Source organism: Salmo salar, chromosome 12, assembly GCF_965601325.2.
Source record: "Salmo salar chromosome 12, fSalSal1, whole genome shotgun sequence".
Lineage (NCBI taxonomy): Eukaryota > Metazoa > Chordata > Actinopteri > Salmoniformes > Salmonidae > Salmo > Salmo salar.
The window spans coordinates 87,437,258-87,462,429 of record NC_138302.1 but is presented as its reverse complement, the minus strand read 5'-3'; the positions used below and the strand labels follow the sequence as shown (position 1 = coordinate 87,462,429).

The following is a 25,172-nucleotide window of genomic DNA, read 5'->3' as shown; positions in this document are numbered from 1 at the left end:
GAATATTATGATCTGTGCTTCTCCAACCAAGATGATCAAACTGGAAGTATCCAATACATGAAATTACATTGAGCGCTATGGGTGTAGTACACAATATAAGCCACTAGATATCACCAGAGCTTATCTGTAAAGTAAACTGGTGTACAACTCGGAAGTTACAGCACTGAACCGAAACTTGCATAGAATGCACAGACTAGTTGCATTTCCGCCGAAATCTTCCAAGATTACCCGGTTTAGTGACGGAGGATAGGTGAGGTTGCCATCTGTTTTGTCTGGAAACTTCAGCGAAATGTCGCAGATTGTGGATGCAAAGAGTTCAAATTTGTCCCTGTGACGAAAAACGAGACAGGTAGGCTACCTTTTATTCAAGACATCGAACCTTGAACTTCAGTTTTGGCAAGTTTGTCAATGTCCCCCTATCCGTTTTTAAACACACACATTGTCTTTAGTATTGTGTAGAAAATCGTATTTTTTTTTATGACTAAGCCCTGTCACAACGCCCAGGGAGTGTACCTCAACACCTAACTGGTCTCAGCTGTTCAGGACATTACGGTGTATAGCTTCGTTTTCAACAGATGTGTATCAACATTGACTACCGGATGATTAGGGACAGTGGAATGTATCTACAGGTAGTCTGTAATCTATTCACTTCACATTTTGGGAACTTGAACTTCTTTTTTCTCTCATGTTTTTAATGGGTGGATCAGCTTTAGTATTGCAGATAGATTATTGCTTCCTTCAATGTAATTGTCTGCATTTCCAATCCCCCATATATTTTTGGGTTAAATCTATCTATCTATATACATACCGATATATATATATATATATCTATCTATCTCTTGGATTAGCTAACACAACGTGCCATTGGAACACAGGACTGATGGTTGCTGATAATGGGCCTATGTAGATGTGTGTGTGTGTGTGTGTGTGTGTGTGTATATATATATATATACACTTTTATTTATATATATATATATATATATATATACACTTTTATATATATACACTTTTATATATATATATATATATATATACACTTTTTTATATATATATATATATGTAAACTTCCGACTTCAACTGTATACACATACACACTTTTTTTAGAATATACCTTCCTTTATTATTCCCCGCAAACCCTACCACCCCTCCCCTAATTTGACTAAACTAATAAACAATAACACTTATGCGTCTGCTTCCAGCTTATACATACTGTACACATTTTACAGACACAAGCTATTTTACAATAGTTGTATTTTGTTTGTTTTTAAGTCCTGGCCTTCCTCGATTTCTGATGTCCATCCAGTTTGATTTCTATTTGCCATGTATTTGTATCTGTGCTATTTCACAAAAGTTCTGAATCTATATTTGAGCTATAACTTGAACTTCTTCCCCCTTGTTGTTTACCTTTCTAACCAGAGAGAAGTCCACATTACCTCTGACTTTATATGAACCCCACCCCTTGACTCTCCATTCCACACCAACATCCTGTGAATAGTTTTCATTCTGAATAGGTGTGTTTCAGTTCTTGACTCATAGCCTTCTGTATATTCCCTACAGCAGCCAATCAGACTTCTCCAGGCTGTAGATGACAGAGAAGATGACTGCGAGCACAGCCAACTACCTGTGGTCTTTGGGAGATGTGCTTGGTCAGGGGGCGACAGCCAGCGTCTACAAGGCCCGCAACAAGGTAGGACTCTAAACTCACCTTTACAACAAAAAGATTGTCGTGTGCTCGGTGCAGTGGCAACGCTTCATTCAGGACAGTTGGGGCCAAGCTGTTTAGCATTCAATAATCATAATTGGGTTAATAAAGCCGCATACAATACATTTTTTGCTTTCTTGAGTAAGGCGACTCCAAAATGCAGGTGTTTCAGCGTAGCTCAGTGTTTTCTGTGGTGGTGGGGCAGCCAGTGGAAAATACGACGTGTAGGGGTTGGTAATGTTCACTAGTTGTGCCATGATTGGCTCAGTGTTCTGTCACTCATGGGAACACTACGTCACCGGAAAATATATGGGTAGAGCTTGAAAATTCAAGCCCCATGGGTGCTGCCATAGACTTACATTAAAAGTGCCCATCCAGGGCCTCCCGAGAGGCTCAGTGGTCTAAGGCACTGCATCACAGTGTTACCGTAATTTCCGGACTATTAAGCGCACCTGAATATAAGCCGCACCCACTGAATTTAAAAAAAATAATTGTATTTTGAACATAAATAAGCCGCACATGTCTATAAGCCGCAGGTGCCTACCGGTACATTGAAACACATGAACTTTACACAGGCTTTAACGAAACACGGCTTGTAACAAAAATAAATAGGCTTTAACGAAACACGGCTTGTAACAAAAATAAATAGGCTTTAACGAAACACGGCTTGTAACAAAAATAAATAGGCTTTAACGAAACACGGCTTGTAACAAAAATAAATAGGCTTTAACGAAACACGGCTTGTAACAAAAAATAAATAATTAGCAGTAAGCTTTAGTTGTCTTTTTGCACTGAGTCAATTCCTCACGCTGCTGTTTCCAACGTCTTATCATCGACTCATTAAGACCAAGCTCCCGTGCAGCAGCTCTATTTCCTTTTCCAACAGCCAGATCAATCGCCTTCAACTTGAAAGCTGCATCATATGCATTTCTCCATGTCTTTGCCATGATGAGGGTGACAAAATGACTACCGTAATCAGAATGATGGGAAGTTTGAGAGCGCTCGATTTAATCTAAACAGTAAACAAAAAAGTTGTTTGACCTTAACCCGTTCGGCAATTTCATTGGTCTAATGAAAGCTTCATGCCACCAAAAAACTGAGCACGTCACAGAATGTGTTTTTGTGGGAAAAAAAATTGAAAGTGGGAAAAATCCATATATTAGCCGCGTCATTGTTTAAGCCGCGAGGTTCAAAGCCTGGGAAAAAAGTTGTGGCTTATAGTCCGGAATTTACGGTAAATCACATTTTATTTGTCACATACACATGGTTAGCAGATGTTAATGCGAGTGTAGCGAAATGCTTGTGCTTCTAGTTCCGACCATGCAGTAAAATCTAACAAGTAATCTAACAATTTCACAACAACAACACACACACACTACTTATACACACAAATGTAAAGGGATGAATAAGAATACGTACATAAATTTTAATGAATGAGCGATGGCCGAACGGCATAGGCAAGATGCAGTAGATGGTATAGAGTACAGTATATACATATGAGATGAGTAATGTAAACATTATATAAAGTGGCATTGTTTAAAGTGGCTAGTGATACATATATTACATAAATTTTTCATTATTAAAGTGGCTAGAGATGAGTAAGTTTGTTGGCAGCAGCCACTCAAAGTTAGTGATGGCTGTTTAACAATCTGATGGCCTTGAGATAGAAGCTGTTTTTCAGTCCCTCCGTCCCAGCTTTGATGCACTCTAGTAGCTGTGCGACTAGAGATTCTGGGTTCGAGTCCAGGCTCTGTCGCAGCCGACCGCGACCGGGAGATCCATGGGGCGGTGCACAATTGACCCAGCGTCGTCTGGGTTAGGGGAGGATTTGGCCGGCAGGGATGTCCTTGTTCCATCACACACTAGCGACTCCTGTGGCGGGCCGGGCGCTGTGCACGCTGACACGCCAGGTGTACGCTGTTTCCTCCGACACATTGGTGCGGCTGGCTTCCGGGTTATGTGGGCATTGTGTCAAGGAGCAGTGCGGCTTGGTTGGGTTGTGTTTCGGAGGACGCACGGCTCTCAACCTTCGCCTCTCCCGAGTTCGTACGGGAGTTGCAGCGATGAGAGAAGACTGTAACTACCAATTGAATACCTCAAAATTGGGGAGAAAAAGGGGTAAATCAATAAAAGAAGTGCCCATCCAAGAAGGCTCAAGATCATTGGCTACAGATAAAATGATGTTATATATACGGTAGCTTTGACTGGACTGATCATGTCAACACCATACTTTCACAATCTTAGCTAGCAGTCATCAGGAATTAAGTCGGCAATCTACTGGTAAATCCTTTTCAATCCTTGTCATATGAAGAGAAATTATAGATAAAACGTATCTGTGCTCATCGGCCATTGGACATAAACATTACATAAGTTGGAAATCGCAAATTCAACAATGAGGCGCCGCTGCAGGCCCGGGTTCGATCCCAGGCTGTGTCACAGCCGGCAGTGGCCAGGAGAACCATAAGGTGGTGCACAATTGTCCCAGCGTCGTCCAGGTTAGGGGAGGGTTTGGCCGGAATGTCCTTGTTTCATCATGCTCTTGCGACTCCTTGTGGCGCCTGCAAGCTGACTTTGGTCATTAGTTCGATAGTGTTTCTTCCGAGACATTAGTGTGGCTGGCTTCTGGGTTAAGCGAGCAGTGTGTCAAGAAGCAGTGTGGCTTGGCTCTCAACCTTCGCCGAGTCCGTAGCGGAATTGCAGCGATGAGACAAGATTGTAACTACCAATTGGATATCATGAAAAAGGGGGTAATGCAATAGGCCAGAACATTTTTAATACATTGGCCATGCTGTTAATCCGCATTCAAAACAAATGGAAACTCGGAACTGGGATATCTCAGACTTCGGTGAGTTCAAGACTACTGGGAACTCGGATAAAACTAGCTCCGACTGGGAAAATACGGAAAATAATTTTGAAAGGTCATCCAACTTGGAATTCTTTCTAGAGCCCACAAGAAGGACCGCCACACCACCTTCCTGTTCAAGTGAGCACAGCACAAAAAAGTGAGTCAAAAAATGTATTGTATGCTGCTGCATAAATTATGTAATATGCCAGGGAGATATGTATACTGTAGCCAAGAAAGTGTATGTTGTGTAGTAAGCTGTTAGTAGCCCATGTGCCTCAACCTAAAAATGTGGTCACTTTCCTCCCTCGTAATTAGCCTATTGTTCTGACTTGATGGTGCACATATAGCCTGTTTTAGAGAAATGTCATTGAATATTGTAAGAGCTTTCATTGTCTACGTATATGCCCCTTTATTTATCCTACAGTTCTGACTTAGTGTACAGGGATAATACTGTAAGAACGGCCCATGTTCTGAATTCTGTCGCTGTACATTTCAGAAGTGCTGAACAAATAGTTATATTGACTAAGTCCGTCCTAACTCGCTCATTCATGTCTTAATCTAAATTATGGATTGCCTCTTATCCGCTCGTCGTCCCCTTATGCCATAGTTTGTAAATCTCAATTGTCAGTAGAAACCACATTTGTTTAAGCAAGTCAGCCATATCAGCTATGTTTTTAAACCTGAATGAGCCTGAATGAACTGTTTCTCTGACAGACAAGGCTCTGCTGATAGCCAGGTGTAGCAGTGGTAAAGATTCACTCCATGTTGCTGAAAGTAAAGCTCTGCTGTCAGGACAGCTTTATGTAGGCCATCACAGTTTGTCGCAATTATAGTGCAATTCATGTATTGTTTAGTGTTGTGTTGTGTAGTGGCTTTGCTGGCATGCATATAAAACCTCCCCCCCCCCACCAAGACTTACATGCTAAAATCGCCACTGGCTAAGTGCCGAAGTGATGCTCAGAGCCACATCGGGCACAGACAGTTGGTTCCCAGGGTCAACATTGAGAATCACTGAACCTGATATACGCTGTTGGGGTTCGTTCCTTGTCAATCATTGGCTCATTGGTGAAATTAGCATTCAGACAATATCTTTAAGTAAATCAATCATTCATTTATTAATGCAATTGCAGACAGAAGTTGACAACAGGAACATAGCACGCATGTTTCCGAGTAAATTCTGCAAAATATGAAAGGATCCCAGTTGTTTTATTATGCTTGCAGTCAATCTATAGTGATGCCAATGTCATTACCTTCTACTCATGAGACCAAGCCCATGCCTGCACAGCTATACAAACAAGAGTTTCAGTGTTATCTAAAGGCTCAGCAGTAAATGTCCACTCCCCTAATTGATTTATAGTGGAATGCCTGACTAGTCTTTTATCTCTTTCACTCCCCTGCAGAGTTCTGTGTCTCTGCATCTCTTTTATCTTTGACACATCTCCTAGACCGTTTTTATAAGAAGCAGAGACTAGAAAAGTACTGTGGAACAATATTAAACTTTATAATATATATATATATATATATAGTTAACCTGTAGTCTAGGACCCTATAAATGTAAGGGGGGAGTGGTCTTATAACCCTTCCCCTTCTATTAATACAACATAAGCATAATCAATTATTCTAATACATCAAACATTCGGTACAGCCCCTATCATGACCCCAGGGGTGAACCCAACAACACCATATACCATTATACGCGTCAGCACCTCCCCACAGACTACATTGTTACGTACATCAGCATACGCCCACACACACCATTTCAGTACATCAAAGAAAAATCTAACTGAGATGTCATCCGCATCTAAACTTTGAAGTGTAGGCTACTTCTTACACCCACTGAGGGACGGAACATATCTTCACTGTGATAACCTAGCATGTCTATCATGGAGCCCAATGGTAACACTGTACACTTATGACAACTACATAACAATGTCATATGACAAAAAATATGATAACTATAACTTTTTATAACTGACTGTGTGTGTGTGTGTGTGTGTGTGTGTGTGTGTGTGTGCGTGTGTGCGTGTGTGTGTGTGTGTGTGTGTGTGTGTGTGTGTGCGTGCGTGCGTGCGTGCAGAGGACAGGGCAGCAGGTTGCGGTGAAGGTGTTTAACCATTTGAGCTACAGCCGTCCCAAAGAGGTTCAGATGAGAGAGTTTGAAATGCTCAGGAGACTCAACCACAACAACATCATCACACTCTTCTCTGTGGAGGAGGTGAGGAGGGGACGAGTTAAGGACGGGAGAGGGGAGAGTTGGGACGGGAAGGGGGGGGGGGAGATAATGAGTGAGGAGAGGACTTATATTAGTCTGTATTAGTCTGCCGTTTCAACTCTCCCTGATATTTATATATTAACTCTCTCTGTCTCTCTTTCTCTCTAGCTGAGCAATAAACAAAAGGTGTTGGTGATGGAGTATTGTTCAGGAGGCAGTTTGCTCAGTCTGCTGGAAGAGCCAGAGAACGCCTTCGGTCTGCCTGAGACAGAGTTTCTCATAGTACTACAGTGTGTGGGTGTGTGAGGAGGGGTAGAGAGGTTAGGGGCCTGGGGATGAGGGGAGAAGTTAGTCATTGTCCCCCCCCAATTAATGGAATGAACACATTCCTCCTATTTTTTCTAGCGCACGGGATGAACCATCTGCGTGAGAATGGGGTGGTGCACCGAGACATTAAGCCTGGGAACATCATGCGTCAGGTGGGAGAGGACGGGAGGTCCGTCTATAAGCTAACAGACTTCGGAGCGGCCAGAGAACTAGAGGATGATGAGAAGTTTGTCTCCATCTACGGAACAGAGGAATACCTGGTGAGAGAGAGGAGAGGAGTAGAGAGGAAAGGTAGTGGAGGAGAGAAGACAAGGAGGGTATGGAGAGAAGAGGGGAGGGGAGATTGAATGTTTTCTGGGATGTATGAGCCTGCAGTTTTCATGTGCCTCAGCAGATAACATAAGTTAGGGCAGGCTATGGTGCGTGTTATTGAGCTTGTGTGTGTGTGTGTGTGTGTGTGTGTGTGTGTGTGTGTGTGTGTGTGTGTGTGTGTGTGTGTGTGTGTGTGTGTGTGTGTGTGTGTGTGTGTGTGTGTGTGTGTGTGTGTGTAGCACCCAGACATGTATGAGCGTGCAGTACTGCGTAAGCCCCAGCACAAGACCTATGGTGTGAGTGTTGACCTGTGGAGTATTGGAGTGACGTTTTACCACGCTGCCACTGGTTCTTTACCCTTCACACCCTACGGAGGACCCCGCAAGAACAAACCCACCATGTAAGTCTCTGTGTGGTGTGTTTCATAGATTCAACAGTGAGTGTGCATGTAATTACTATGTTGAAATTGCCTAATAATTGCTATTTTATTTCTTTGGGATTAGTCTAAACAAAGACAACAACAGCTGAAATAGGAGTGTAAAATAAAGAGCTAGCGTCTCCTCTCTCTGCTCCCCATCTTCCCCTGTCTGTGACGTGCAGGTATAAGATCACCAAAGAGAAGCCAGTAGGGGCCATTTCTGGAGGTCAGAAGGTCAACGACGGACCTATAGAGTGGAGCTACCACCTACCAAACAGCTGCCTGCTCTCAAAGTCAGTACCTTTGATTGATAATGTCCAAAGCCGCACTAAAGTCTAACAAAACAGCCCCCATCAATTTCTCTCAGCCAATCATCAGTCATTTGTGTAAGTGCTGTGCTTGTTAAATGTCCTTCCCTTTAAGTGTGCTGAAAGTCTGTTGTCAGTTTGTTTACTGTAAAATAGCATGTGCATCTATCAGTTACACATACATGTCAGACCTACCTACACACAACAAGTAGGTCACATGGGGGAGAGGCGTTGTGCTGTGAGGTGTTGCTTTATTTGTTTTTTGAAACCAGGTTTGCTGTTCACTTGCACTATATAAAATGGAAGGGAGTTCCATGTACTCATGACTCTGTATAATACTGTACGTTTCCTTGAACTTGTCCTGGACCTGGGGACTGTCAATAGACCCCTGGTGGCATGTCTGGTGGGGTAAGTGTGTATGTCAGTACTGTGTGTAAGTTGACTATGCAAACAATTTGGAATTTCCAACACATTGTTTCTTATAAAACAAGAAGTCAGTCTTTCCTCAACTCTCAGCCAAGAGAGACTTGTCATAGTGCCTTTAATGAGTGTATCTGAAGTTGCAGTTTAACTCTCTCTCTTTCACTCTCTTTTGTTTAGGGGTCTGAGGGGTCAGCTAGTCCCAGTGTTAGCTGGGATACTGGAGCCAGACCAGGAGAAGTGTTGGACATTTGACCAGTTATTTTCTGCCACTACAGAGATACTACAGAGAGTCTCAGTCTATCTGTTCTCCCTGCAACAGGCCACAGCTCACCGCTTATACATTCACCACTACAACACGTGAGTCAAACACACACATACACACACAAACTTGCCAGTCTATACTCACACACACACACCTGTGTTGACCTACATCCACCCTGCCCCCTCCCCCCCACCTCTCCCGTCTCGCTCACCAGGGCGGCCATCTTCTGTGAGGAAGTGGCGTCTCAGACGGGGGTGGGGCTGGAGCAACAGCACTTCCTGTTCCTGGGTCATGACCTTTCCCTGGAGGGCTCTATGAAGGTGGTCAACTTCCCCTCCACCTCGCCCTCCCAGCCGCTACTTCTGCTTAGCCGCACTCCAGAGACACACGCTGGCCTCCCCTTCAAAGAACGTAAGACACACACACACATAAACAATAAGAACACCTGCTCTTTCCATGACATAGACTGACCAGGTGAATCCAGGTGAAAGCTATGATCCCTCATTGATGCCACTTGTTAAATCCACTTCAATCAGTGTAGATGAAGAGGAGCAGACAGGTAAAAAAATTATTTTTAAGCCTTGAGACAATTGAGACATGGATTGTGTGTGTGTGCCATTCAGAGAGTGAATGGTCAAGACAAAATATTTAAGTACCTTTGAAATCAAATCAAATTGTATTTGTCACATACACATGTTTAGCAGATGTTATTGCGAGTGTAGTGAAATGCTTGTGTTGGTAGTTCCGACAGTGCAGTAATATCTAACAAGTAATATCTAACGATTGCACAACAAATACCTAATACACACACATGTAAAGTAAAGGTATGGAATTAATAATATAGAAATATTTGGGCGAGCAATGTCAGAGCGGCACAGACTAAGATACAGTAGAATAGAATACAGTATATACATATGAGATGAGTAACGCAAAATATGTAAACATTATTAAAGTGACTAGTGTTCCATTTATTAAAGTGGCCAATGATTTCAAGTCAATATGTAGACAGCAGCCTCGCTGTGCTAGTGATGGATGTTTAACAGTCTGATGGCCTTGAGATAGAAGCTGTTTTTCAGTCTCTCGGTCCCAGCTTTGATGCACCTGTACTGACCTCGCCTTCTGGATGATAGTGAGGTGAACAGGCAGTGGCTCGGGTGGTTGTTGTCCTTGATTATCTTTTTATCTACAGGAGGGGGCTGAGCACGCACCCTTGTGGGGCCTCAGTGTTGAGGATCAGCGAAGTGGAGGTGTTGTTTCCTACCTTCACCACCTGGGGGACGGCCCGTCAGGAAGTTCAGGACTCAATTGCACAGGGTGGGGTTCAGACCCAGGGTCTCAAGCTTAATGATGAGCTTGGAGGGTACTATGGTGTTGAATGCGGAGCTATAGTCAATGAACAACATTCGTACATAGGTATTCCTCTTGTCCAGATGGGATAGAGCAGTGTGCAGTGTGATGGTGGTTGCATCGTCTGTGGACCTATTGGGGCGGTAAGCAAACTGCAGTGGGTCTAGGGTATCAGGTAGGGTGGAGGTGATATGATCCTTGACTAGTCTCTCAAAGCACTTCATGATGACAGAAGTGGTGGCTACGGGGCGATAGTCGTTTATTTCAGTTATCTTAGCTTTCTTTTTTCAATTTAAAGTTTTATTAAGTTTTCTTGTTTTTCAATCAACCAACAAAACACATTCCACACTCACAGATGTGACAGACTTAAAAAACGAATAATAATTTTAAAAATCTAAAATAAACTAATAATAAAAAAATATATATATAAAGCAGTATGTATAGATTGCCAAAATCTGGAAATCTCTCTACAGCTCCAAAATACATGCATATAGGTTCCACTTTCAGAGGTACATCTTTTACAGTTATTCTTACATTTTTACATTAGTTGAGGAGCAGTATACCCTGTCGCAAACCTCCGCCCATAACTCATCACTGGTAGTCAGACCAAGGTCCTTTTCCCAGATTATTTTCAAAGGAGTAAAGGAGGAGCCTCCTTTCTCAGAAGGAGTCTATAGATATAAGATATTTTGCTTTAATGGATTGTGCTGTGACAAGAAGGGTTTAAACTTCATTCAACTGAGCTCTAAACCTCCTCTTGGAAGTAAATGAGTGTATGACATGTCTAATTGGAAGGTATAAAAAAAGGGGATCTTTGCACATTGAATTCACTGCAGAGCTCTTGAAAGGATTTCAGTGTAGTGGTTTTCTGATGAAATAGGTCTGAAAAGGTCCTGATTCCTAGAGTATGCCAAAGATTAAAGTTGGCATCCCTCAGGGCTTTTGGCAAGTCTGGGTTGCCTACTATAGGCGAGTGAGAACATATTTGGGAGGAAATGCCCAGGTATTTCTTACAGTCCCTCCACGCTAGTAGGGTGCTGTAAATCACAAAGGTTTTAGCTATGTTGCCCACTTCACTAAAGTTATTAATGAATATAATTGAGCTTAGGGGCAATGAACTTTAGGATTGGGTTTCTATCTGAATCCACGTTGACTCTTGTCTGTTTGTGATCCATGTTAGCATGTTGCGGATTTGGGCAGACCAGTAGTACAATTGAAGGGAGGGAAGGGCAAGACCACCTTTAGATTCAGGTTTCGATAGAGCGGAGAACTTGATCCTAGGTTTTTTATTGCCCCATATAAATTTGGTGAAGCTTTGGTTAGTTGTTTTGAAAAAGGAAACTGGGAGATAGCATGGGAGCATCTGAAATAAATAGTTCAGTCTAGGGAGGATGTTCATACGGATGACATTAATTCTTCCTACTAAGCTAATTGGGAGGGAGATCCAGGTTTGGAGATCGTTCTTGATTCGATCCAGGAGTGGAAGATAATTTTCCTTGAAAAGGCTATTCAGATCTGGTGTTATGAAGATCCCAAGGTATTGAAACCCCTGTGTCTTCCATTGAAATGGACATAGTGTCTTCATAGAGCTGGTGAGTGTAAGATTGAGAGGGCAGACAGTGGATTTGTTCAAATGTATCTTATATCCTGAAAACTTGCCATACTGAGCAATTGTGTCTAAAATGGGAGGGAGGGATTTCTCAGGGTTGAATATGTAGAGCAAGACATCATCCGTGTAAAGCGAAATCCTGTGCTGCAGGCCGCCTGCAGAATCACCCATAATACTTGGATTGCTCCTTATCAACTCTACCAGAGGCTCCGCCCACAACAAGTAGAGCAGGGGGGACAGCGAGCACCCTTGTCTTGTGCCACGTCCCAAAGGGAATCTGTCAGAGTTCAGTCCGTTAGTAGTCACCATGGCATTTGGATGAGATTATAGGGACTTAATCCATTTAATAAAGTTTGGGCCCATATTGAACTTTTCTAAGACTGAGAACAGAAAGCTCCACTCCATCCTGTCTAACACCTTCTCAGCATCCAGTGAAGCCAGCAGGACAGGGGTCTTCTGTGCGTTTACTTGATCAATAATATAAAAAAGATGGCGAATGTTATCAGAAGAGTATCTGTCTCTAATAAATCCAGTTTGGTCCCCTTTTATTATTTTGGGAAGAAGAGTGTTTAGTCTTTTGGCGAGCAATTTGGTAATTATTTTGTAGTCTTAATCCAACAAGCTTATGGGCCGGAAGGACGAGCAGGATAGAGGGTCCTTGTCTTTTTTGAGCAACACTGTAATGCGAGCTGTGTGCATTGAGTCTGGGAGAACTCCGTTTTTTGCAAAAATCATCCAGCATTGGCATGAAAATAGGGCTAAGCTGGGGCCAAAAAGCTTTGTAGAACTCTCTGGGGAACCCATCTGGGCCTGGGGACTTATTAGGTGGCATGGAGGTAATTTCCTCCAGGATCTCCTCAGGAGTGAAGGGGGAGATGAGATCTTCTCGGTCGGTCTCTGATAGTTTAGGTAGCGAGAGTCCCTCTAGGAAGGAGTGGAGTTCTGCCTCCGTATGTTTTCTCTCAGAGGTATATAGTTTGCAGTAAAAATCATGAAAAGTTAAATGTATCTTTTTTGGGTCATATGTGACCTCGTCCTCTGCTGTTTGGATAGCCATGATTGTACACTCTGACTGCTCTTTTTTTAATTGGTAAGCAAGCGATCTACTCGGCCTATTGCTATACTCATGGTATTTCTGTTTAGTAAAGAAAACTTTGTTTTTTTTATCTCCCGAGTATAGTCCAAATTCAGTTTGGCTTTGGCTGCTTTAAGTTGACTCCAGTAGGTGCTGTCTGGGGATTGTTTATGTACTTTTTCACAGCGTTCCAGCTCCCTCTCAAGATCTAGCCTGTGTGCTTCCATTGCTTTTTTCTTAGAGGAAGCATATGCAATTAGATGACCTCTTAGTGTGGCTTTAGCAGCGTCCCACATTGTGGCCGGAGAAACAGGAGAATCTTTCTTGTCTTGTGTGTAGTTGTCTGTCCATGTAGTTACCAATGTATGGAACGCTTCGTTTGATAACATGGAGGTGTTGAATTTCCAGCTATTTGACCTCGGAATATTTTTGCAGAGGTCAAAGCGGAGGTGGACAAAGGCGTGATCTGAAAGTGCTATGGGTCCGATTGTACATGTGGCTGAATTTATGAAACTCTTTGGGATAAAAATGTAATCTATACGGGAGTAGGTGTTATGGACATTAGAGTAGTATGTATAGTCCATAGATGAGCTATTAGTCTCTCTCCAGATATCTATCAGTCCCATCTCTTTAGTAAGAGAGTTCAACATCTTTGCAGATCTAGGGTTTGTGGTGGGGACTTGAGATGATTTGTCTAGGGTTGGTTTAAGGGTACAATTAAGATCTCCGGCCAGCCCTCCAAAGGAAACTCAATGCTCATTGAATAGGGTTATCATTTTGACATGAAAGCAGGAGTATCTGTGTTAGGGGCGTATATGTTTAAGATAGTAATTGGTTGCCCATACAGTGATCATTTATCAAAATAAATCTCCCCTCCGGATCAGATATGTTTTTGTCAATTATGAATGGAACATGCTTATGGCTAAGTATGGCTGTACCTCTACTGTTTGATTTGAAAGATGAAAAATACACCTGTCCCAGCCAAGCTCTGCGGAGTTTAGCATGTTGGGCATCACAGAGGTGTGTCTCTTGTAATAGCGCAATGTCTGCTTTTTCCTTTTTTAGAGCACATAGTATCTTTTTCCGTTTTATTGCATGACCTAGACCATGGCAGTTCCATGTCAGTAGATTTAAGGTACTAGTCATCGTCATCGAACAGTAATCGAACTTTAGTGCAAGTCATCTCTGGGTAAAGGTGGATAATAGTTACAGCTGCGTTCACATAAAAGGAAAATAAATGGTGTACATAAAAGAACAATCTCTGAACACCCCAGCCTGGTTCCCAAACAACTGGACATATCCCGTTGGATCTATTACACCCCCGCTCAGTCTCAATTCTGTGTTCCGAAAAAAACTGTTAGCAATGCACAACGTCTCCCCCTCCCCACCAAAGAAATGCCTCATCCTCTCCTCTCCGCCCCGCATTGAGTAAATGACAACGTAGCCCCCGTCCAGACCACATTAAAAGAGGGAGAAAATAAAATCAATAGCTCAGCCTACATATACCTCCCCCAAGGACATGGGGAACCACAAGTAATAATATCACAAAAGAGGGAAAAAGAAGTAGGCTGAAACGTTAGTAGGTCTAGGTTAGGCTATAGAACCTATACTTCTCAGCTAAAGGAAAATAAATCTAGATTAGACGGCTATAATGACATTTAGCGGGGCGGGTGAGTCTTTGGATGTCGGCTATACAGTGAGGGGAAAAAAGTATTTGATCCCATGCTGATTTTGTACGTTTGCCCACTTACAAAGAAATGATCAGTCTATAATTGTAATAGTAGGTTTATTTGAACAGTGAGACACAAAAAAATCTAGAAAAACGCATGTCAAAAATGTTATAAAATGATTTGCATTTTAATGAGGGAAATAAGTATTTGACCCCTCTGCAAAACATGACTTAGTACTTGGTGGCAAAACCCTTGTTGGCAATCACAGAGGTCAGACGTTTCTTGTAGTTGGCCACCAGGTTTCCGCACATCTCAGGAGGGATTTTGTCCCACTCCTCTTTGCAGATCTTCTCCACGTCATTAAGGTTTCGAGGCTGATGTTTGGCAACTCGAACCTTCAGCTCCCTCCACAGATTTTCTATGGGATTAAGGTCTGGAGACTGGCTAGGCCACTCCAGGACCTTAATGTGCTTCTTCTTGAGCCACTCCTTTGTTGCCTTGGCCGTGTGTTTTGGGTCATTGTCATGCTGGAATACACATCCATGACCCATTTTCAATGCCCTGGCTGAGAGAAGGAGGTTCTCACCCAAGATTTGACGGTACATGGCCCCGTCCATCGTCCCTTTGATGCGGTGAAGTTGTCCTGTCCCCTTAGCAGAAAAACACCCCCAAAGCATAATGTTTCCCCCTCCATGTTTGACGGTGGAGATGGTGTTCTTGGGGTCATAGGCAGCATTCCTCCTCCTCCAAACACGGCGAGTTGAGTTGATGTCAAAGAGCTCCATTTTGGTCTCATCTGACAACAACACTTTCACCAGTTGTCCTCTGAATCATTCAGATGTTCATTGGCAAACTTCAGACGGGCATGTATATGTATTCTTGAGCAGGGGGATCTTGCGGGCGCTGCAGGATTTCTGTCCTTCACGGCGTAGTGTGTTACCAATTGTTTTCTTGGTGACTATGGTCCCAGCTGCCTTGAGATCATTGACAAGATCCTCCCATGTAGTTCTGGGTTGATTCCTCACCGTTCTCATGATCATTGCAACTCCACGAGGTGAGATCTTGCATGGAGCCCCAGGCCGAGGGATATTGACAGTTCTTTTGTGTTTCTTCCATTTGCGAATAATCGCACCAACTGTTGTCACCTTCTCACCAAGCTGCTTGGCGATGGTCTTGTAGCCCATTCCAGCCTTGTGTAGGTCTACAATCTTGTCCCTGACATCCTTGGAGAGCTCTTTGGTCTTGGCCATGGTGGAGAGTTTGGAATCTGATTGATTGCTTCTGTGGACAGGTGTCTTTTTTACAGGTAACAAGCTGCGGTTAGGAGCACTCCCTTTAAGAGTGTGCTCCTAATCTCAGCTCGTTACCTGTATAAAAGACACCTGGGAGCCAGAAATCTTTCTGATTGAGAGGGGGTCAAATACTTATTTCCCTCATTAAAATGCAAATCAATTTATAACATTTCTGACATGCGTTTTTCTGGATATTTTTGTTGTTATTCTGTCTCTCACTGTTGAAATAAACTTACCATTAAAATTATAGACTGATCCTTTCTTTGTCAGTGGGCAAACGTACAAAATCAGCAGGGGAACAAATACTTTTTTCCCCCACTGTATGTTGTCTTACCTCCTTTAGTAATAACAGTAATCGCATTTAGTCATTGGTCCATTTCTCATTGACCCGGATTGTCTTTCAAAAAACGTTTTGCCTCTTCGGGAGTTTTGAAGTGTCGCAGGGCTTCTTGGTGAAGAATCCTGAGCTCGTTTGGGTATTTGAATCCCCAAAAGATGCCTCGGTCAATGGAGTATTTCTTCACCTCGTCAAACTCTCGGCGCTTTCGGCGTATTCCAGCTGACAGGTCCATGTGTAAAGTGAGTTTGGCGTTTCCCATTGTAATGGTGTTGATTTTCACCGCCTGTAGGACTCGTTCCTTGTTGGTGAATCTCAGGAAGCGTATGGTGATTGGACACGGTGGTTGTCTGGCTGCTGGTGGGGGCCTCAGTGCTCGGTGAGCTCTCTCGAGTTCTATGGGCCTGTCGGTGGACAGGTGGAGCCACTCGGGAAGTTTGTCTTGCAGGTAGCGGATCAGTGGCATGTTTCCCTCTTCTTTTTCTCCCAGATTTAATAGAACACAATTATTCCTTCGCCCCTGTTTTCCAGGTCCTCTGTTTTCTCTTCCAGATGCTCTATTTTCTTTTTAGCATATGCTATTGTTTCCATAGCGTCTGTCAGTAAGTTTTCCATGGATAGGATTCGCCCCTCTGCCTCATCCAGGCGCCCAGCGTTGATGGTTATCTTGTTGTTGATGTCAGGCAAAGCATTTTCCAGGGTTGTCACCTTGCCCCCTATCACACTGAGCTGAGAGTTAATGGAACGGGTCCTCTTGCTCCTGGCTAATGGCGCTAGCTTTTTCTGAAGCTAGTGGTCAAGTCCGGGTAAAAATGTCACCTGTAATGTCGCCTTTTGTAGCCGCCATGACTTTTGGACTAAAGCTAGAGGAGTTTAAACTTGAAGTGGAGGTAAGATTAGGAATTGGAAACTACTTGTGTGGAGCTCTTAGTTCATGCGGCCATCTCGTTCCAGGGTCACGTGATCCCTGGTGGCCATATTTAAGCATGTGGGGACAGCAGACTGGGATAGGGAGAGATTGAATATGTCCGTAAACACACCATGTGAGGGTTAACACGTTTAAATGTCTTACTCACATCGGCCACGGAGAAGGAGAGCCCACAGTCCTTGGTAGCGGGCCGCGTCGGTGGCACTGTGTTATTCTCAAAGCGGGCAAAGAACGTGTTAAGCTTGTCTGGGAGCAAGGTGTCGGTGTCCGCGACGTGTCTGGTTTTCCTTTTGTAGTCCATGGTTGTCTGTAGACCCTGCCACATACCACTCGTGTCTGAGCCGTTGAATTGCGACTCCACTTTGTCTCTATACTGACGTTTTGCCTGTTTATTGCCTTACGGAGAGAATGACCGCTCTGTTTGTATTCTGCCATATTCCCAGTCACCTTGCCATGGTTAAATGCGGTGGTTCGCACTTTCAGTTTAGCGCGAATGCTGCTATCTAGCCATGGTTTCTGGTAGGGTTAGGTTTTAATAGTCACAGTGGGTACAACATCTCCTATACACTTCCTGATAAACTCAGTCACCGTCTCGTTGTACACGTCAATATTGTTCTCCGAAGCTACCCGAACATATCCCAGTCCGTGTGATCAAAACAATCTTGAAGCGTGGATTCCGATTGGTCAGACCAGCGTTGAATAGTCCTTAGCACGGGTACTTCCTGTTTGAGTTTCTGCCTATAGGAAGGGGGGAAAATTGGAGTTGTTGTCAGATTTGCAGAAAGGAGGACGGGAGAGGGCCTTGTATGCATCCCGGAAGTTGGAGTAGTAATGGTCGAGTGTTTTTCTTGCGGGAGTGCTACAGTCGCTATGCTGATAGGATTTAGGAAGCCTTTTCCTCAAATTTGTTTTGTTGAAATTCCCAGCTACAAAAAATGTGGCCTCAGGATATGTGTTTTCCAGTTTGCATAAAGTCCAGTGAAGTTCCTTGAGGGCTGTCGTGGTATTGGCTTGAGGGGGGACATACATGGCTGTGACAATAACCAAAGATAATTATCTTGGGGGATAATACAGTCGGCATTTGATTGTGAGGTATTCTAGTTCGGGTGAACAAAAGAACTTCAGTTCCTGTATGTTGTTACAATTACATGGGGTATGGTATCATCCCTGTGGAACGCTTTTGGCACCTTGTAGACTATTCCCCAACGAATTGAGGCTGTTCTGAAGCTGTCCTTAATATTTTGTACACTCAGTGTCAATGGGTATTGTTATTGGTTAATAAACTATAAATGATGTGTGTTTTGTCCTCTGTAGCTGAGATGCCCAACATCCCATCCCGGTTTGACGTTGTGGCAGACTACTCTTTCTCCAAGGTAAGTGAGTCATGACATGGGATCCAGCACTGTGTGACCAACTGGAAGAGACAGTTAAAACTCTCAGCTGAATGGTGTGTTGATGGTTGTGTTTTTCTATTTAGTGAATCAGTCTCTTTACTCACCCCCCTCTTTTCTCCCCTCTCTCCCATTCTCCTCTGTCTAGCTGATAGTAGGAGTAGTCTATCAGTACCTGAGGATAGTGCGTTCTTTACACACACACAGAGAACTACTCCTACATGGATACTACAGCTACATGTGAGACCCACACACACCGTGAAAACAAACCAGTAACATCCCATGGATCTGCCATGACCCATGCTCTCCCCTCTCTGTCTACCCAGGGAGAAGGTGGGTAGGGAGTGTGGTGACTCGCTGCTCAGTATCAGCATGGTCAACATGAGACTGAACTCCTGCCTCAGTTCTGAGCACAGACTACACACACTGTGAGTGACGGACAAGACCATATATACACACACTCACATACATATACACACACTCACACACTCCCTCCTGTCTTCCTCACCTCTCACCCTCCCTCCCTCCTGTCTTCCTCACCTCTCACCCTCCCTCCCTCCTGTCTTCCTCACCTCTCACCCTCCCTCCCTCCTGTCTTCCTCACCTCTCACCCTCCCTCCCTCCTGTCTTCCTCACCTCTCACCCTCCCTCCTCTCATCATCCCCTCCCTCCCTCATGTCATCCTCTCAACCTCCCTCCCTCCTTCCTGTCCTCCTCATCCTCACCTCTCACCCTCTCTCCTGTCCGCCTCTCATCCTCTCGTCTTGCAGAAGACAGCTCCCCCTGCAAGTCCCAGACTCCACTGACGACAGCAAGAATCTGCGACTGGTGAGAGACATGCCGTTGAAACTGATTGGGGAAGGGTGTTGGGTGGGAGGGAGGATCCTTGACACTGTCTGTGGCTGTCTCTCTTGAGGTTTGGGCTGGTGTTGTTTGTCCTTGTTCACTCCATGTAGATCAGGGAGAACCTGCCAGTGTATGCCGGAGGGATCCGGGAATTCCAGACCCGTCTAGAAGACCTGCACATAGAACTGGCCAGACACTCTGAGAATCTGGCTCAGGACAACAGGTGAGACTTTCTTCATCATGTTTATGCCTGTTCCGTCCTTATTCACATCTCTACAAGGGCTCGGGGCCAAGGGGTTGCAGTGTGCAGTTGGGGTTAAAATGGCATCTGGTGTGAACTCTGACCCCTCACCTCTACAGCATCCAGAAGATGGAGGTCCTCCTGGAGAAGATCATGGCCATCCACCAACAGTACCGCAAGGACCGACTGACTGGAAGTGTGTGTGTGTGTGTGTGTGTGTGTGTGTGTGTGTGTGTGTGTGTGTGTGTGTGTGTGTGTGTGTGTGTGTGTGTGTGTGTGTGTGTGTGTGTGTGTGTGTGTGTGTGTGTGTGTGAACATGTGTAACTGGTGCCTCCTGTGTTTGGAGTGTTTATTAAATGTCTCCCTTGTGATTGTTCTAGAGCTTGCCTACAATGATGAGCAGATACACAAGTTTGAGAAGTGAGTATGTCAGCATTGTTTCTGAGGAAAGTGTGGTGTGTGTGTGTGTGTATCATATCCCTCTCTCTCTGCTAGGATCCACCTGGCGTCCCATATAAAGAGTGTGAAGGTTCTGTTTAGAGAGGAATGTCTACAGAATTATGGAGACCTGCTGGCCTCAGCATCGACCTGGAGCAGGTTAGACACACACACCTTTTAGTGATATCAACTCGCTCCTCACGCTGTTGTTGTCAGTCTTCTTTATGTGTGTGTTGTCAGTCTTCTTTATGTGTGTGTTGTCAGTCTTCTTTATGTGTGTGTTGTCAGTCTTCTTTATGTGTGTGTTGTCAGTCTTCTTTATGTGTGTGTTGTCAGTCTTCTTTATGTGTGTGTTGTCAGTCTTCTTTATGTGTGTGTTGTCAGTCTTCTTTATGTGTGTGTTGTCAGTCTTCTTTATGTGTGTGTTGTCAGTCTTCTTTATGTGTGTGTTGTCAGTCTTCTTTATGTGTGTGTTGTCAGTCTTCTTTATGTGTGTGTTGTCAGTCTTCTTTATGTGTGTGTTGTCAGTCTTCTTTATGTGTGTGTTGTCAGTCTTCTTTATGTGTGTGTTGTCACTGTTTTTTATTTGTGTGTTGTCAGTCTTCTCCATGAGATGCAGTGCAGGCTGTCAGACTTTGGCAATTTCACCCGAGGGCTGATGGGGGACCTGGAGATGTGTGAGGAGCGCCAGAATAAGGTTTTCTCTGAACTATAACAATTGTTTAATAGTAAATAAATACAAATATTAAAACAATATATTGATATAGAGAAATATAATAACTATATAATAATGAATAACTGACTATAATAATTGTTTAACAATAAATGTTTTTTTTTATTAATACAAGATATTGATTGAGAGAAAAAATGGTTAACCTTTGACCTCTAATCTCCAGCATCATCCCTACACCGATAAGCAGCTTTAAAGATAACACTGACCATTTTCCTGCTGTGCTCTCCTCAGTTCCTGGACAGAGTCCTGCTCAGAGTCCAGCCAGGACAGACTGGCCTAGGGGGTCAGGAGGCCACACCCAGGGACAAGGACCACATGGTCCTCAGGTGTGTGGGTGTGAGAGGTGTGTGTGAGAGTTGTGTGTGTGAGAGAGAGATGTGTGTGTGAGAGATGTGCCTGGCTGCATGTGTGTGTAAACCCCTGTGTTTAATCGGTGTGTGTCCAGGATGCAACAGCTAAAGGAGGAGATGGAGATAGTGGTGAGAGAGTTGCAATCCAACAACAGCATCATTGAGAGGTCAGTGGCCTTAACCACCTAACCTTAGCCCATAACCCTAACCTCTTAACCTTAACCACCTAACCTTAGCCCATAACCCTAACCTCTTAACCTTAACCACCTAACCTTAGCCCATAACCTCTAACCTCCTAACCTTAGCCCATAACCCTAACCTCTTAACCTTAACCACCTAACCTTAGCCCATAACCCTAACCTCTTAACCTTAACCACCTAACCTTAGCCCATAACCTCTAACCTCCTAACCTTAGCCCATAACCCTAACCTCTTAACCTTAACCACCTAACCTTAGCCCATAACCCTAACCTCTTAACCTTAACCACCTAACCTTAGCCCATAACCCTAACCTCTTAACCTTAACCACCTAACCTTAGCCCATAACCTTCTAACCTTAGCCCATAACCCTAACCTCTTAACCTTAACCACCTAACCTTAGCCCATAACCCTAACCTCTTAACCTTAACCACCTAACCTTAGCCCATAACCTTCTAACCTTAGCCCATAACCCTAACCTCTTAACCTTAACCCCTAACCTTAGCCCATAACCCTAACCTCTTAACCTTAACCCCTAACCTTAGCCCATAACCCTAACCTCTTAACCTTAACCACCTAACCTTAGCCCATAACCCTAACCTCTTAACCTTAACCACCTAACCTTAGCCCATAACCCTAACCTCTTAACCTTAACCACCTAACCTTAGCCCATAACCCTAACCTCTTAACCTTAACCACCTAACCTTAGCCCATAACCCTAACCTCTTAACCTTAACCACCTAACCTTAGCCCATAACCCTAACCTCTTAACCTTAACCACCTAACCTTAGCCCATAACCCTAACCTCTTAACCTTAACCACCTAACCTTAGCCCATAACCCTAACCTCTTAACCTTAACCACCTAACCTTAGCCCATAACCCTAACCTCTTAACCTTAACCACCTAACCTTAGCCCATAACCCTAACCTCTTAACCTTAACCACCTAACCTTAGCCCATAACCCTAACCTCTTAACCTTAACCACCTAACCTTAGCCCATAACCCTAACCTCTTAACCTTAACCACCTAACCTTAGCCCATAACCCTAACCTCTTAACCTTAACCCCTAACCTTAGCCCATAACCCTAACCTCTTAACCTTAACCCCTAACCTTAGCCCATAACCCTAACCTCTTAACCTTAACCACCTAACCTTAGCCCATAACCCTAACCTCTTAACCTTAACCACCTAACCTTAGCCCATAACCTTCTAACCTTAGCCCATAACCCTAACCTCTTAACCTTAACCCCTAACCTTAGCCCATAACCCTAACCTCTTAACCTTAACCACCTAACCTTAGCCCATAACCTTCTAACCTTAGCCCATAACCCTAACCTCTTAACCTTAACCCCTAACCTTAGCCCATAACCCTAACCTCTTAACCTTAACCACCTAACCATAGCCCATAACCTTCTAACCTTAGCCCATAACCCTAACCTCCTAACCTTAGCCCATAACCCTAACCTCTTAACCTTAACCACCTAACCTTAGCCCATAACCCTAACCTCTTAACCTTAACCCCTAACCTTAGCCCATAACCCTAACCTCTTAACCTTAACCACCTAACCTTAGCCCATAACCTTCTAACCTTAGCCCATAACCCTAACCTCTTAACCTTAACCCCTAACCTTAGCCCATAACCTTCTAACCTTAGCCCATAACCCTAACCTCTTAACCTTAACCCCTAACCTTAGCCCATAACCTTCTAACCTTAGCCCATAACCCTAACCTCCTAACCTTAACCACCTAACCTTAGCCCATAACCCTAACCTCTTAACCTTAACCCCTAACCTTAGCCCATAACCTTCTAACCTTAGCCCATAACCCTAACCTCCTAACCTTAGCCCTTACCCTCTAACCTCCTAACCTTAGTCCCTAACCTTAACCTCTAACCTCCTAACCTTAGCCCTTAACCTCTAACCTCCTAACCTTAGTCCCTAACCTCTAACCTCCTAACCTTAGCTCCTAACCCTAACGTTAACTTCTAACCTCCTAACCTTAGCCCTTAACCTCCTAACCTTAACCTCTAACCTCCTAACTTTAGCCCCAAACCTTAAGCTCTAACCTCCTAACTTTAGCCCCTAACCTCTAACCTCCTAACCTTAACCTTTAACCTCCTAACCTTTGCCCCTAACCTCCTAACCTTAACGTCCTAACCTTAACCTCCTAACCTTAATCTCTAACCTCCTAACCTTAGCCCCTAACCTCCTAACCTTAACCTCCTAACCTTAGCCCCTACCTTAACCTTAACCTCCTAACCTCTAGTCTCCTAACCTTAACCTCTAACCTGTAACCTTACTTTCCTAATCTCCAACCTCCTAACCTTAACCTCTAACCTCCTAACCTTAACCTCTGACCTTCTAGCTCTAACCTCCTAACCTTAACCTCCTAACCTCTAATCTCCTAACCTTAACCTCTAACCCTTAATTCTGACTCTAATGCTAACCTCCTATCCGTGCCAAATCACACATAGTTGGCCCCTCAAGTGTTTCATCTGAAGGACAAACTGTAGCATTGACTATGTCCCAAAATATGTCTCAAATGGCAACCTATTCCCTATATAGTGCACTACTTTTGACCAGGGCCCAACATGGTGAACTATAAAGGGAATAGGGTGCCCTTATGGGACACGCTTTATTAAGACCTGAATCTTTCTCTTCTGCAGTCTGGGAGCTGTTACCTCTGCAACCATGCTGGAGCCTGATCTACCCAGACCCATCGGACTGTGACCAGACAACCACACACACACTCTCAGACAGACAGACAGACAGATGAACGGACAGACAGACAGATGAACGGACAGACAGACGGACGGACGGACGGACGGACGGACGGACGGACGGACGGACGGACGGACGGACGGACGGACGGACGGACGGACGGACGGACGGACGGACGGACGGACGGACGGACGGACGGACGGACGGACGGACGGACGGACGGACGGACGGACGGACGGACGGACGGACGGACGGACGGACGGACGGACGGACGGACGGACGGACAGACAGACAGACAGACAGACGACGGACAGACGAACAGACAGATGAACGGACAGACAGACAGACAGATGAACGGTCAGACAGACAGACAGATGAACGGTCAGACAGACAGACAGATGAACGGACAGAGAGACAGACAGATGAACGGACAGAGAGACAGACAGATGAACGGACAGACAGACAGACAGACAGATGGACAGACAGACAGATGAACGGACAGACAGACAGACAGATGAACGGACAGACAGACAGATGAACGGACAGACAGACAGATGAACGGACGGACAGACAGACAGACAGACAGACAGACAGACAGACAGACAGACAGACAGACAGACAGACAGACAGACAGACAGACAGACAGACAGACAGACAGACAGACAGATGAACAGACAGATGGACGGACGGACGGACAGATGAACAGACAGATGGACGGACGGACGGACAGATGAACAGACAGATGGACGGACGGACGGACAGATGAACGTACAGATGGACGGACGGACGGACAGATGGACGGACAGATGGACGGACGGACGGACGGACAGATGAACAGACAGATGGACGGACGGACGGACAGATGAACGGACAGATGGACGGACGGACAGATGAACGGACAGATGGACGGACGGACGGACAGATGGACGGACGGACGGACGGACGGACAGATGGACGGACGGACGGACAGATGGACGGACGGACGGACGGACGGACAGATGAACAGACAGATGGACAGACGAACAGACAGACGGACGGATGGACAGATGAACAGACAGAAGAGAGAGGGGTAGATAGATTCCCTCATCAACCCAGTGCTCCTGCTGAAATGGGTCAAACGGAAGCTCAGGACCGAAGCCAATATGGTGTCATTAGTATGTGTGTACCATGATTAAACCCATAAATGAA

General features: G+C 44.5%; 1 protein-coding gene across 3 annotated transcripts; it reads left to right on the top strand.

The window, feature by feature from the left end:
* The first annotated feature begins 125 nt into the window (after nt 1-125).
* Nucleotides 126-25,172, top strand: ikbke (inhibitor of nuclear factor kappa B kinase subunit epsilon). 3 transcript variants are annotated; one of them, XM_014133126.3, is made up of 21 exons: nt 126-349; nt 1,558-1,687; nt 6,625-6,762; nt 6,928-7,057; nt 7,165-7,346; nt 7,638-7,798; nt 7,999-8,109; nt 8,725-8,904; nt 9,024-9,220; nt 18,382-18,440; nt 18,607-18,698; nt 18,785-18,886; nt 19,229-19,286; nt 19,415-19,527; nt 19,665-19,741; nt 19,926-19,965; nt 20,041-20,142; nt 20,584-20,680; nt 20,948-21,042; nt 21,162-21,233; nt 23,930-25,172. In XM_014133126.3, the coding sequence occupies exons 2-21, from the start codon at nt 1,586-1,588 to the stop codon at nt 23,991-23,993; spliced, it is 2,172 nt and encodes a 723-aa protein (XP_013988601.1). In that variant the 5' UTR covers nt 126-349; nt 1,558-1,585; the 3' UTR covers nt 23,994-25,172. The 3 variants fall into 3 exon arrangements, with proteins under 3 accessions (XP_013988601.1, XP_082815513.1, XP_045547806.1); XM_045691850.2 differs by having other exon boundaries at nt 173-349; nt 1,561-1,687; XM_082959387.1 differs by lacking the exons at nt 20,584-20,680; nt 20,948-21,042; nt 21,162-21,233; nt 23,930-25,172 and having other exon boundaries at nt 19,926-20,141.

Bases quoted from the DNA above. Each gene is read 5' to 3' on its own strand.
- ikbke (XM_014133126.3), top strand. From the start codon at position 1,586: ATGACAGAGAAGATGACTGCGAGCACAGCCAACTACCTGTGGTCTTTG. The intron at 6,763-6,927 runs GTGAGGAGGGGA...CTTTCTCTCTAG, and splicing joins CACTCTTCTCTGTGGAGGAG to CTGAGCAATAAACAAAAGGT. The intron at 18,887-19,228 runs GTGAGTGACGGA...CTCGTCTTGCAG, and splicing joins GAGCACAGACTACACACACT to AAGACAGCTCCCCCTGCAAG.